The sequence below is a fragment of the Carcharodon carcharias genome, chromosome 18 (genome assembly GCF_017639515.1).
Source record: "Carcharodon carcharias isolate sCarCar2 chromosome 18, sCarCar2.pri, whole genome shotgun sequence".
Classification (NCBI taxonomy): Eukaryota; Metazoa; Chordata; class Chondrichthyes; order Lamniformes; family Lamnidae; genus Carcharodon; species Carcharodon carcharias.
The window spans coordinates 65,540,614-65,555,641 of record NC_054484.1 but is presented as its reverse complement, the minus strand read 5'-3'; the positions used below and the strand labels follow the sequence as shown (position 1 = coordinate 65,555,641).

The 15,028-nt window shown below is 40.7% G+C and overlaps 1 protein-coding gene across 3 annotated transcripts in view; it reads right to left on the bottom strand.

Annotated features, from left to right (window-relative positions):
- arl13b (ADP-ribosylation factor-like 13b) overlaps positions 1-15,028 on the bottom strand; it is a 93,261-nt gene that overhangs the window by 55,736 nt on the left and 22,497 nt on the right. For all 3 annotated transcript variants that reach the window (XM_041210990.1, XM_041210991.1, XM_041210992.1), the window contains exons 3-4: positions 9,928-9,998; positions 5,428-5,677 (exon numbers count right to left, since the gene is read on the bottom strand). In XM_041210990.1, the coding sequence (XP_041066924.1) occupies positions 5,428-5,677; positions 9,928-9,998 (321 nt within the window). The remainder of the gene's footprint in view (positions 1-5,427; positions 5,678-9,927; positions 9,999-15,028) is intronic.

The following is a 15,028-nucleotide window of genomic DNA, read 5'->3' as shown; positions in this document are numbered from 1 at the left end:
ACCCAGAGAGTTGTGGATGCTCAGTCACTGAGGACATTCAAGAGAGAGAGAGATCTATATTTTTTTGGATAAGAAGGGAAGTTGGGGATAGATGGGAAGGCAAAATTGAGGTAGAAGATGAGTCATGATCTCAATGAATGGCACAGCAGATTTGAAGGACCAAATAGCCTACTCCTGCTTCTATTTTTTATGTTCCTACACCACCTCACCAATATACTCCCAACCAAGACAAGGAACACACATTTCACTAGTAACTATATTGTTTTATGATGAGTTTGAAATGTCTGAATCTTAACCATTATTTAATAACACCGATTGCTCATAGACAAAATAAAATAAAATTGTATCATAAAGGAACTGGGTGTCACAATGACCTTTGCCATCTTTCACCTCTGGTACCTGGTTCAAATTCAACTGTCGCAGAGTTGTTAGGTAAAATGAGTTTTGGCACAAAACTCACAAACCAGCTACTAATGAGCCAGGACTAACAGCATAAAACTGCTCTATTTGACACTAATTGGCAGTCTAACTCAGAGAGACCATATGATGGCTGATTTGGGAAATGGCAAAATGCCATACTGGCACAATAGAGCGTGCTATTCTGAGATTGAGGCATAGCTCAGAGAGCTTTACTCTGCACCTGGCTATGCTATACATCACCTGGTAATACTTGATTCTGACACTCAGATGGGGTGGTAATTCTAACCTAATCCACTGGTCAGGAAACTGATGTAATCAGATCATCTACCTGTTTTACTTTCAACTGAGGAATGCAAAACAGGATTGGGAGCAAACAGAACAGGGGAATCTGGGGTTAGTGTGTTGGAGGGAGCAGCTGGAAGAATTGTGGTTGAGAAGGGTGCACGTGTGCTGGGAATAATTTTAAAGTATTAAATAATTCTTGAGATGTGGGCATTCACGGCAAGAATGGCATTTATTGTTTTTCCCTAGTTGAATTGAGAAGGTGGTGAATGCTGCAGTCTCAACCAAATGTTCATCGGTCCAGATCAAAATCTAACCCTACCCCCTTAATAATAAGCTGGGCTGCTTACTCCAAGATTTTCAACAACGTACCAAAAAATTACTTAAACAAAAAGTTGAAACAATATTGCAACTGTTTTCATTCAGTCACGTAATTAATATGTATTTTTGTATGTTCTTGAATTCTTACAATAACCATCATAAATTTATTCCACATGAATACATCTACTAGAAAGACCATGGGCCATAATTTGCAGTAGCAGAACATCTAAGTGTTTGCTGTTATTCAAACTTGTCCTTGAATGATTAGGTTTTTAAATGTTTAGCCTGGCAAGTTGCTGGAAGTGTGAACTGATAACATCACAGCAAGAGAGCCAGGTGTCTGAGATCTGAGGGAATAGGGCAAGCAACCTGTATCTCCTTAACCAACCAGTTTGCAGGACTGTGAAACAAAACTGAGAAGGAAATGTAAATTAGAGGGGGTAAATGCAATGTTAAATCAAGTCAAGAACGAAAAACAGAAGAGAAGAGCGATTGGATTGAGAAAATAAAGATGCTTAAGTTAAAATTTTACGTTTAAAAACCTAAAGGATCTGGAAAATCTTAAAACCTGTCTTCGGCTGAACTTGTGATCTCCACTGCCTAGAAGGACAAGGGCAGCAGAAGCACAGAAACAATATCTGCAAGCTCCCCTCCAAGGCACACCATCTTGACTTGGAAACATATCGCCGTTCCTTCATTGCCGCCGGGTCAAGATCCTGGAACTCTCTCCCTAACAGGACTGTAGGTGTACATGGACTGCAGCGGGTCAAGAAGGCAGCTCATCACCACCTTCTCAAGGGCAATTAGGGATGGGCAATAAATGTTGGCCTAGCCAGCGACACCCACATCCCATGAACGAATAAAAAAACCACAAGGACTGCAGCAGTTCAAGAGAACAGTTCACCACCACCTTCTCAGTCATCTAGGGAAAAGCAATTAATGCTGCCCTTGCCAGCAACACCCACATCCCATGAATGAATAAAAAAAGACTCTACACTCGTAATAATTAATTTTCATTATCAGAGAGGTTGATTTGCACTAAACAATATTTATCACATTGTTAAAAAGGTATTTACACTTTAAATAACAAGACTTAACTTTCTGTGGACAGTTTAATTCATATCTTGTACTCAAATACAGCAATCTCACACCACTCAATCCATTTCAATGGTGAAACAGATGATGAAATGACACTCTTGCAAAGCTAAGGGAGCAGTGGGGAAACTCACATCACAACCTTTCAATATCCTCATCTAACTGTGAATCTGTCCCTCAACTCAAGGACCATTAATCTAATTTTTATTTTGGGGGCAAAATCTGGCCCATAATTTCCTATTCTATATCAAATTGATTGCATTGCCTCACTACTGTACAGATACTGAACTCCTGTTATGGATTTGCTTATATACTGCAGCACCACCTACTGACTGGTAGTTGGTAGAATACGTACAACAGCAGATGTCTGATCTCAAAATTCAAAGCAGCAATCTCATCAGGCATACTAACGATGCAGAGACAGATTCCATACCTACATAATGTCTGACAAACACATTTTCCTCTTAGTAATATAGAGTACACAGTAGGTTTCATTTCAAATTATTGACAAAGGCCTTTAAAATCCTAAATGATAATGAAAATTATTCATAGCTAAACTGGAGTCAGATTCTAAAAGGGATTCCTTCACCTTAAACATTTCCCCCACCCAGAATATATAATTGCTACTCACTGTAATATGGAGAGGTTTAAAAATGTTAAGCTAGAAATGAACATTATATGCTTTCAGGTACTTTGCATGTGATATTCTCTACTGGAAATGAAATGAAATGAAATAACATTGCTGTGACAGATAATATTCCCTTCTGCTCCTAATAAATGCAAGTATACTTTCTATGGTGTCCCTATGATGTTGTCCAGTGTGAAGGCAAATCCTGCACCAAATCACATATTCAGCCCACATCCTTTAAGCCAAACAGGTTACAGAGTGGATACACTGAAGTTAAATGCTAAATTAGGTGGGACACAAGGCAATAAACTGATAATCTGCAAGAAGGGTAAGGGACACCATCAGACTGCTACGCTGAGAAAAGACCACTAGGTGGGTAAAGTCAAAGTGAATGAATGGTCAATAGAAGCTTGGTGTAGACCAATCCACATTGTATAGACAGCTGGACTGTCTGCATGAATTCTGTAGAGACTTTCTGGCTGTGTACTGAATCGTTCACCTGAGAGAAAGAAAAAAAATCAGCAAATCCCTTTTTGGTCCCACAAGTGGGGCCAATGATGGACTGTCTACTCTTTGAAAATTCAATTGATTTTTGCCTTAATAATGATTCAAATTTTCCAGCAATTTGAACAAAGCAATTCCAGATGATATGGATTAAACCATACTAGTTCTCTGGTGGTGGGGCAGGTGTGGCAGTTTTCTGTCCTGCTTCAGATCACAAGTATCTCTACATTACATACCATAAACGAGAAACTGTAGCTATGCATAGCATTGTAATAACTTAAAAATGACTTCAGTGCAGGGGTGAGGGTGACCAAGGACAAAAGGTCCGAAACTAGTTGCGAAAGACAAAAAGGTCTGAAATTTTTTTATGACAAAGAATCATGTTTTCATTTAAAATTTTAATGTGTAGAAAAATGCGAATGCTTCTAGGCCATTTCAAATGGGTGGAATTATGAAGCGAAGTAAAAGACAATGGTAGTGCTTCACAAACCATATTCCAATGTGACCCTTTCTTAACTCACCACCATCTTCTCAAAGGAGATTAGGGATGGGCAAGAAAAACTATTGAAAATTAATGTGGCCTCAGATGCCAGCAAAAACAAAACGGCAATAAAGCAGCATAGTAACATTTGGTATGTTATTAAAGTTTGTGTATTATAGATAAGTGTACATCAAAAAGTGTGAAAATCAGTGTTTTTCAAGTACTTTGTAAAAATATTTCATGTACTCTGGAGAGTTTGGTTGCTATCTACCCAAGTGTCAGAAGGCTCAGTGATGCCCCTCTCCCCCTCCCCACCTACACACATTATAGTCAGCTCCTCTCCCCCACCCCACTCCCACACTCAATCATGCCTCGGCCCCGCTCCTCTCCTTACCTGCCCTGCTCTCTTGTCCCTCACATCGGCCTGTCGCTGCTCCAGCAACATCGCCTCATCCCTTAACAGCAGCTCCTCCAGCCGCTGCTCCTCCTCCTTGCTGTTGTCAGTGGGCAGCTGCAACTCTTTCTCGGCCGGTGTCACTTGGATCTGCAATGCTGGGGAAGGTGGAGCTGTCTCTCCGGGGAATTTAGCCCAGCCCAAGGGCTCAGAACCTGGCAGAACAGGGAGTGCAGCTTTTTCCATCACCAGGCACTTCCAGGTATGCCAAGCCAGAGAAAGTGCTTCAGAGGGCAGGATGTGGTCAAGGCCATGGCTGGTTGGAATCTCCCTCCCTCCTCGGGCTGGAGCTTGAATCCAAGCGGCAGGGCAGCAACTGGGTTTGGGCCGAGTCACTCCATCAGTAACGGGGCCTCAGATTGGGCGAGAGGCTCCAGTTGTCCTGCATCAGCAACTCTGACAGCGAAGGCAGCACCAGAAAGACAGCCCAGCGCAGGAAGGTGCTCTGTAGGCTGTACATGGGAGCAGCAGCTACTGGAGGCATGGCCTCTGCATCTCCTACATCACAGAAAGTGAGTCAAATTGGTGGCAGATTAAAGAGAGGGGCACTGATGGATGGCTTCCCTGAGCCAGGTGGAGGTTTGAAATAAAAAAGGCAGAATTCTGCGATCCAAAAGTCAGAATTCTGCCAAACAGTGGAAATTTCTCATCTGTTCGTGTTTACTTGCTGGGGCATAAATTATTTTTTTTAAAAGGAGAAAGTGTTTGAGCTGCACTGATGATTGGGGGTGGGGTAGTTTCGTTTGCATTTTTGTCCATGAGCAGCTCACCACCACGACAAGACTGAATGATCAGAGATTAGAGTCTTGTAACCCATTGGCCTATGTAAAGTTCTACTGCAAAAGGAGACGGTCTATCAACAAAGTGATTTCTATTGGCTCAGATAGACCAAGTTAGGTCGTTAGGATGCCACGATAGTAGAAAAGTTCACTTTCGCTGCAGTAATGCTATCCCAGATATTCTGTAGGATCCTCTTTACATTTCAGATTTAAGAATCCGTATTAAGAACAGATTGATCATAATAATCCAAGCTGTGCACCCTACAACTATTTATGGGCGAGTGAGCACCAGCCAAATGGTTTACCTATTGGGCATTCAAAATTATACTAACAGAAGATCTGTGGTATTGCTGCATATAAGATTATTTTTACCATTTTATTAATGCATATGTTGATATTGGATAAGACAAATAATAGATCTATATACAATATGTTTTGTTCTATGTTCAGAGGCAATACTTACACGAGCACAGGTTTCCCTGATATCCTAGGATGCCTAATGACCCCTGCCACAATATCTTTGGCTTCTTCTATTCGATCAACATCACTGGAGTCCACAACAAAAATAACACCAAAGGATTCAGCATAATAGTTCTTCCAGATATCGCGGATTCTTTTCCCTCCTCCCAAATCAAAGATGGTGACTTCAAACTTGTCCAGTTTTAGATCAATTCTTGAAAAACCCACTGTGGGAGCTATATCTTCTAGAGACTCTGCAGAAGGAAAGAAAAAGCTACATGTACATAATCATTGGGTCAATGAAAAATATTCAACTGCTACTAATACATTTTTCAACATTTTAAATCCATTTCTCTGGTCCGGGATTGACCCCAAATGGAATCTTACCGATAATAAGACCAATTAGAAATCACTGAATTCACATTCATAGGTTCCGCACATTAAGACTAGTTTTTAATTTCTTATCAGGCACGAATGTAGTAGCATTGCCTTTAGCACTTGAGTTTTCAACTTACGGCCCTATTCCTGCTGTCGATCTGCCTGCTGCTATTTTCATCAAGGTCTCAATATAAATGACTGGAAGTCCTGCCAACAACAGGTGACAGCCTCATTAAAGCTAGATCCTGTGACTCAACAGAATTCCAATGTACAGTGAACATTCAGTGCCAGACATATCCAGTTGTACTGCATGCTAGAGATTGTAAACAAACATTTCCAACAATATTCAATGGAACACTCATTTGCAAGTAGTCAAATCACTGGTGTCTCTCTGGAGAGGTGAAGGAACTTTTATGATCAGACTTTCAAATTGTGCTACTTTTGACATTTCAACCATCCTATTAGTACTAAAAGGTGTTTGCTTTACTGATGGGTAACTGTGATATTTACCACCCCCAACTGGCTGTAGAAAGAGGGGGCACAGGTACAGAAACAGCATCAGTCTGGGGAACTTTAGGGAGTATCTCTCAGCCCTGTAAGGAATTCAGGATGGAGGATGACACCTCACAGGCAGATTTACCCTGCATTTGCACTCGAGGTCCAGAATGAAGTTCAGATAGATCAACCAGCAGTATGAGAAGACTGACATTCCCACAAGAGGCAAGATCAAATACCTACAGAATGCTGCAACAGGAATTGGAGCCCATAACTGGTACTGCATTGCTTGTGAAAGTTAAAGTGACCACAGTCCTGATTTCCTATGCAGCAGAGACATTTTAGGCTGAAGACATATGCAATATGGCTGCAGTGTGTTCCTGCAAAAAGCAAGTTACAAATGGGTTCCAATGAAGAGACATATTGGACTCAAAACATTAACTGTTTCCCTCTCCACAGATGCTGCCAAGCCTACTGAGTTTTTCCAACACATTTTGTTTTTAAAATCACAAATGGACTGTTTACCAGGTTTGAAGAATTTCTCTGGCTTCTCGTGGACAACAGAAACCAGCAGGCAAGGGCTGTGGGTCGTGCAGTCACTGCAGGGTTACCATAATTGAAGAGTGCCATCAACAGCACATATGGCTGTCAAGACTCCATCAACAACCTGACTCCTTTAACAACTTGACACTTTCATGAACCATCAGTGATTTTACTCCCTTAAAATTCAGAATCAATTTGTAAAAGGCAGGTCATCTGAAAACCAGTAGACAAGGAAATGTCTATGGATGTTATTTATTGGACTTCCAGAAGGAGTTTGATAAAATTCATCACAAGAGAGTGTTAGATGAAGTTGAAGCCCATGGAATTGAAAGCAAATTTTGTTGACCTGGTTTGGAAACTGGCTGGGTGGAAAAGACAGAGAATAGGGATAGTGGGCAGGTATGCTATTTAGCAGAATGTGATAAGTAGTGTTTCACAACAATGTGTTGGAGCCTCAACTATTCACTGTATTTATTAATCACTTAAATAAGATAGAAAGCCAGATACCAAATTTGCCAACGATACCAAGATAGACGTCATTATAAGCAGTGTAGATAGAGGTATAACATTACAAACAGACAGATAAAATGAATGAAAAAAACTGTAGTTAATGGGTTTCAATGCAGGATGTTAAGAAACCTATACTTACCTTTGAAGGTTCCTGACAGACCTTGGGCCACTTACAGATGCGCCAGGCAGGAAATGGATACACATGCACAGTTCGTTTTTTTTTATATGCTCTTCAGACCAGGGACCAGCCCTGCACGCAGAAGGCGAAAGAAAAAAAAGTGCAAAGAGGCAGGTCAAATGATTGGATATGGAGTGCCAGCGGAGTGAGTGCATTCCAGGGAGCAGGACATGGGAGGGAGACATGGAGAAGGTCCCAAACCAGGGAGGGGGCAAGGAGATGGTCTCAAAAAGGTAGCCCCAAGTAAGGGATGAAGATAGGGGACAGGAATAGGTCCCGTTAAGTAATAAGGAAGGAGCAGGGTTATAGGCTCTGAATTTAAAAGCGAGCTGCCGGGAGAAGACTTTAAGCGGAATGTGCACAAGAGGAGCCCTGAAGATCCAAGAAGTCAACTGAAGGTGGGTGACTCCATGCTGCAGGTTGTTGGGGCAAATGTACCTCTTTGGAGCAGTGGTGTTCTAGTTGGTACGGCTGAAGATCTGAAATTATGCTTGGCAGGTGAAGCTTGAGTGTACTCGGAGATCCAGGAGAAAAGAATCTTGGAAGGCGAGAGTGAAGCCCTTCAAGGTGGGTCGTTATTGAAGCCACCCCAGTGGGAGCGGCCTTTGGAGAGAATTCAAAGGCAAGATCTTCAAATACGGAGATTCCATGGGTTTCATGAGTTTGTTTAGTTCACAATGTGACAAAAGTCTGGGTGGGTTGTTGAGAAACCCTCAATATCTATTTTAGTTGCACCTGTCATTTATTGTTTAGTATGATGTGTCCAACCACAGTTCGCCAGTTAATTCACGTGTATCTCATACTTACCCTGAACGTAAGAGTATAAGCTAGATATTGTAAATTGTGTTATCTTTCTGAACTTAAATAGTAAAGTTTGTTCAAAACCCATGGAATCTTGTGGCTTTATTCAAATAGTAAGTGTCTTGAATCTCAAACTTCATCTACTTTAAACAAAACATTAGTGGTCCCTAACTGGATCTCCCCCCACGATCCAGGGTCATCCACATTGGACCTAAAAAGGATACAACAGGGTACTTTCTAACTGGGGAGAAAGCTAGAAAAAGAGGAAGCCCAAAGTCTGAAAGATTGAGGGAACATTGGACTGGTGCAGAATTAAAGCATTAGGAGGGCTACCAGGAGAGCTGTCATTCACCAGCACAATGTGCTGAACATGATCTCACACCAACTACGAATTTGGTGTGCCAACCTTCGCATTTGTGGTACATTGCATTGGGATCCTGCATCCACAAAGCCATCTGTATGCATTCAATGGCATCCTGCCCCGTGGGGAAATCTGCTATCCTAGTAAAGTCATGTGCCCTCTGCCTATTTCTCTCTATTCAGAGAGAACACAATGAAGTCCCTTCTCCAGTGTAAAGAGCATCTGTCATCTCTCCAGTGCAGCAGTGGAAGGCGAACTGGCGATGTTAGGTAAACTGCCGTTTCAGTCTGGAAGGATCCCATATGAAGAAATTCAGGGGCCACAGTCATCTTCACAGCCAGTGGCAGTGCCCATATTCACAAAGCTCTGAGGCTCCAGGTCTGTTTTCAAAATTTGGCAGAATTCTGAGAGTTTTTTTAAAGCGCAGATGATGCACAGAATGCTCCTGACCTAGGTGGAGGTAAGAGAAATGCTCCAGAAGACTCCAAGTGGATAAGGCCTCCTGCTGAGAGTCCTTCTCCCCTCTCCTCCTCCTCCCCACTCTGAAAGGAGCTTGTCCTCTTCTCTTCTTTTCTGCCTCTGCTTCATTTTGTTCTCATGCTGCAGCCCAAGGGCAATTGCAACCATAACATCCATGAATGGGAGCAATGACAGCCAAGGCTTTCTCCATATGCAGTGCCACTGCCTGCTGACTTTACCAACTTAAAACAACATGCCCTTTCACAAACTCAAACAGAGCCAGTAAAGAGTAATCAGCAACTATGCTGAAAGTTGATGATCACTTTAAGTAGCACTGGTCCTGTTGCTGAACTCATGTTCAACAGTGCAAGGTTAAGGGAGGACGTTAGCTACAGTGGCAAGCTTGAAAGTGGCACCACTAGTGTCAAATCAACATTACAAGCAAATGACACAATCTTGCTTACTGTACCATATGTATGTGCAGCGCAGATGCCATTTTGTTAGCAAAACAGTACCCATCTTGACAAAACTATGGGCATTATGGAGTCCTATTTTGTGGCTATCATACTTGTTAACAACCAAGTTTTATTAGTTGAGAGCAATGCCCACTACAATATCTGAATGATCTAATATAAATAGGAGATTACATTTAATTTTTATAATTTAAAAGCTACAGCTGTTATTTCTTGTTGGACAAGATTTCATGTAAAATTCAATGTTTATACCTACAGTTACCACAGAGAGTTAGAAGTTTCAACGGATCACTAAAGATTTCTTACCTCCTTGAATTCCTTTTACAGTTGCAGTTTTCCCAGCATTATCCAATCCTACCATTACGAGAGTCACCTTCCTGTGAAAAGAGCATGTTGTATTTACATAAGACTACTTTTTCCATTTACAATACTGTATAAAAGAAATATGTTAAACCAGGGATCTCAGAACTCATGACATTATGTGTGATAAAGCTGGAGACATATACACCTATGATTATAAAATTAAACAAAATCACATTTTCCAGAATGTTATTTCCAGGCGAGGCAGTGGCGTAGTGGTAGTGTCACTGGGCTTTTTTGTAAAAACCCATCTGGTTCACTAATGTCCTTTAGGGAAGAAAATTTGCCATCTTTACCTGGCCTGGCCTACATGTGTGGTTGACTCTTAAATGCCCCCTGAAATGGCTTAGCAAGCCACTCAGTTCACAAGGGCAATTAGAGATGGGCAATAAATGCTGGCCTAGCCAACAACGCCCCCCTCCCATGAACGAATAAAAAAAACCCAACTCTGCTGTGGCACTAGTGTGATCACTATAAAAATACTGGATAATATTACGGGTAAAGGGGGAAATATATCAGTGATCCACATTATATCAAATTAAATCTGAATAATAAACAAATCTGAAAGTGATTCATCAGTAATGAATAAAGGGGTAAAACTATCTGTCATCACTATACCTATGAAAGTTGAACAGGCTGAATTAAGATGAGGAAGAGGGAGAAGAGTTCAGTAATAGATCCTTGGGAAATTCAGGGGAAAGATAAACAAGGCTGGGAAGGTGAACTGTTTTTGAAGATATGCTGACTGTATCAGTACATGTAGACTGAAATCATTCAAGGGTGAAGGCATAAGACACTCTGAATCAAAGCCAAAGTGAGCGAGAAGAAAATCTCTAGGACATGAAGATCACAGCGATGTCCACAACGTAACTATCCTAGATACTCTGTACCCTCTTCATCCTAGTCTCTTTTCCCTGTCTCGCTCAAACCACCCACAAGTTCCTGGACCTGGCCCTCTAGCATACCACTCAATCAACCAGTCTGCAATAGTATAATCCTCCATATTAGTAGCAGTCCTAATGCCTAGTTTCCCAATTCCATACTGCTCCTTTTGTTCTTTAGTAATAATAAAAAGGACTACTATTAAATTGGTAAAAACAAAAAAACTGCGGATGCTGGAAATCCAAAACAAAAACAAAAACAGAATTACCTGGAAAAACTCAGCAGGTCTGGCAGCATCGGCGGAGAAGAAAAGAGTTGATGTTTCGAGTCCTCATGACCCTTCGACAGGGTCATGAGGACTCGAAACGTCAACTCTTTTCTTCTCCGCCGATGCTGCCAGACCTGCTGACTATTAAATTGGAATGTTTTACAGGTGTGGGGATGGGAATGCGATGGTAAGAGCTTTGTAAGTTTTAAAAAATATTTTTCATTTCAACTATTACTGATGTGTTGATGTTTCTAAGAAGCAACCAGACTGTCTGCAGAACTGTAACATAGAAGCGTCAATACATCAGTAATTGTATTGTTATTGGGCCTTGGCAATCTTCTTGTTGACTGGCAATTACATTGTATAACAATTACAATGTTAAGATAACCACTTGTTAAAACGGGTGATGGACATTCGTTCACCTATCAAAATAGTACTAAAATAGTACTAATGGGTACAGGAGTAACACCTCAATAATCAAGGGACTGAGAGTCTGCTGCACTGCAGAGCTGTCTTGAGAATAAACCAGCTTGAGGTAAAAGACTGGCTTGGACTCATTCTTCCACAACAGACACTTATTGTGAATAACAACAAGAGCTAATGCATATCAGCCGGGAAAAGGGGCTGTTGTACAATGCATCCCTTATATTACTATTTTTCAAAAACAGAAAATTAAGTGGTCTCGTTAGCTGGGGAACTTTGTGCAAATATTAACCAAGCAGAACATTAGATTATTAAACTACTTGCGACCACTGGGAAGAGATAAAGGGAGCAAATTAAAAGACCATACTAACTGAATGAGAAGTTATATTACAGTGGAAATCCAAAAAGTGAGTACAGTGATGAATACATGATTTATTAATTTTGTGGACAGCACCCCTGACCATGATGAGCAATGATATTATTGCAAATGCGTGTAACAAGTGGTTTGGCAGAGGACACAATTCTTTTGTGAGAGCCAAGTGGGCTGAATTTTTAATTCTGAATAAGTACTGAAACTTGGAGGTGTTACAGCTGGTTGATGGAAATCAAGCAAGAGCAGCATCCAGATTCAATGATGCATCACTGGAATTGTAGCTGGGTACAGTCAGGGCATACTTTTCCACTGCAATATGAAAAGGAAGAAATCTGTGAACCTCATCAAGGTGGTGAGCAGCAGGAAAACTGTGCCCAGGTCTAGGATGCAGAGCAGGAAGTGCTTTAATAAGCATACCATGTTAAGACAATGGTAAGGAATGGTTAGGAATATTGCTGATTCAACTACATCCTGGGGTTTAAAGACCCACATCCCCTTTTCACTCTGTCTTGCAATACATACTTATGCCTTCAGCTTTCAGTAACAAACAGTATTCAATTTCTTTGACCTTTTATCTTGTTACCTTGCTTTCCTCCTTCAAGATGTTCTTAAAATCTACCTCTTTGACTAAGCTTTTGGTTATCTGCTCTCATCCAATTCTGTGGCTTGATATTGCATTTTGTTTTATAATGCACTTGTGAAACACCTCGGGATTTTTCACTGCATCAAAGCAACATTAATGCTATGTAAGTTGTTGTTAATTTCACCAATAACTATCTATTCACCCATAATAATTAAATCCATGACTTTGGCAAGTCGGTTTCTCATGAACATACAAACTCGCTATTGTTAAACCCTGAAGTGAGAGGTTTGGAATTGGATTGCACTCCAAATCAAAAGTTGAAAAATTTTAACCGCCTCATCTATCCCCAACACATCCAATCTTGGAGAGTGGGGGGTTAAGATTTCCCCCACACCCTCCTCACCCCCTTTTATTCTAAAGCATGGTCCAGTTGGTTATTCTTCATTGCATTCTTTCAATCTTATTTACATAGAAGAACAGCTCTCATCTAAATGTTCTTCCACAAAGCAGATCAGGCACTTTCACCTTCATATTTTGGAAAGCCAAAGTGATAAGATAGATGGTATATAGCAAATGTCAATCCTGTGATAGACCCAATAATACCCATCTATGCCTAAATAAAATGAAACATCAGTAATTTAGATGTATCAAGCAGACTAGCACAGTGAATTTTCTTTATACTTTTATTTTCAGAACTAAAAAACTCAAGTGGTGAGGTCTGCAAATATTTAGAAAAGCCACTAATGTACAAGAGCTTGATTGGTCTATCGGTAAACAATGTTTCAAAATTATATAAAAAGCGGAAATTGTAGAAATTATCAAGTTATATGACAAAATGCAAAAACTATGATCTTTTAGTTTTATTTAGATAGATTGCAAATCTTCTGCGCAGCACCAAGTAAAACTTTTCTTTAAGAACTGATACCTAATTAGTTAAATAAAACACAATAAAGATGGCAGGGGAGGTGGTGTGTTGCCGCTGTAGCATGTGGCATGCTGGTGGATACTAGTGTGATCCAAGGCAACCACGTCTGCATTAAGAGTTTGCAGCTCGAGAAACATCAACTCAAGATTAATGAGCTGGAATCCAAGCTTCGGACACTGCAATGCATCGAGGAGCATGGAAGTTACCCGGATATTTTGTCCAGGAGGCTGTCACACCCTTTTGGCTAGGTCAGTAGTTCCCAAACCGCGGGTCGTAGAGGTCATATTTGAGGTGCAAGTCACACCTGTCCAAACAGCAATGGCAACTGTGGAGAGGAGATTGCCCCAGTCTGAAGGCTCTGGCAGCACAGCCCTGGACTCACTGAATTGATGCCATCAAACAGCAAGGAGTGGTGGTGAGCCAAAAGTGTTCCTCAACCTGTCATGACAATGTGCTGTGTGCAATGTAGAATATTAATTACTAATTTCATCAGCTGGTATAATTCCCTGGATTGTTTTTAAAAAAGGAAAGAACCAACTAGAACTGCAAAAACTCGGTTTTAAAATGGCTGTAGAATTCCTGACCTACAAATTGACTGGCCAAGTTTCTAGAAGCCTCTAAAAGCAGATTACCAGGGGACATATCTGGGCAGCTCCCTCATGGACTTCACATCTGTCATTGTCTGAACTCTCTGCAAAACATAAGGACAACAGGCCACCAGACATCCTGACTTCTGAAATTGTTTGGAACAAAAAAGGACCGTCAAAACTGATTATGCAAAGCGGAGTCGGCAGTATGCACTAGTAATATCCAGAAGAAGACTGCAGAATGTAACATCATCTCTCCCTGCTATTCTCAAGTTTGGACTCTTTCTCTGTTACATTTTGGAATACATCACAAAGACAGATAATTTTAATTAAAAGAAACTTCAAGTGCCATTAGATGGATTACAGTTAAAAGAGACTGTCTCCAGAAAAACAACTATTTTACATCAGCCACAATCCCACCAGAATTTCAAGACTACCAAAGGAATGTTGGAATGTATTTTTTTTCTTACAGACTTTTACTTTTATCAATTCCATCTCCTCCACCTTATAACTTAAGTTTTGTGTGTCTGTGCGCGTGCATATGCATGTTGTGGGGTTTGGGACGTGGTTTTACCTTTTTAATAAGTTTTATACTTTTACCCGAATGAGTTTTTAAAGAAGAAAACTAACCCCTCACTTGTTAACTCAAGAGATCTAGCTGGCTTATTTCTTCACATAGCTTTACATACTGTCAAGTACATGCTGAATTGAAAAAAAAAATCACCATTTTCTAAAAATTCAAACTGTTATAACCACTTGAATGAGCACATGGTGACGGGGGTAGGAGGTGGTGGGTACCATAGTGGTATTGTCACTGGACTAGTATTCTAGAGACCCAGGGTAATGCTTTGAGGAACCCAGGTTGGAATCCCTCCACAGAAGGTGGTGAAACTTGCATACAATAAAAATATGGAATTAAAAGTCTAATGATGACCTAAAAATCATTGTCGATTTTCGTAAAAACCCATCTGGTTCACTAATGTCCTTTAAGGAAGGAAATCTGCCG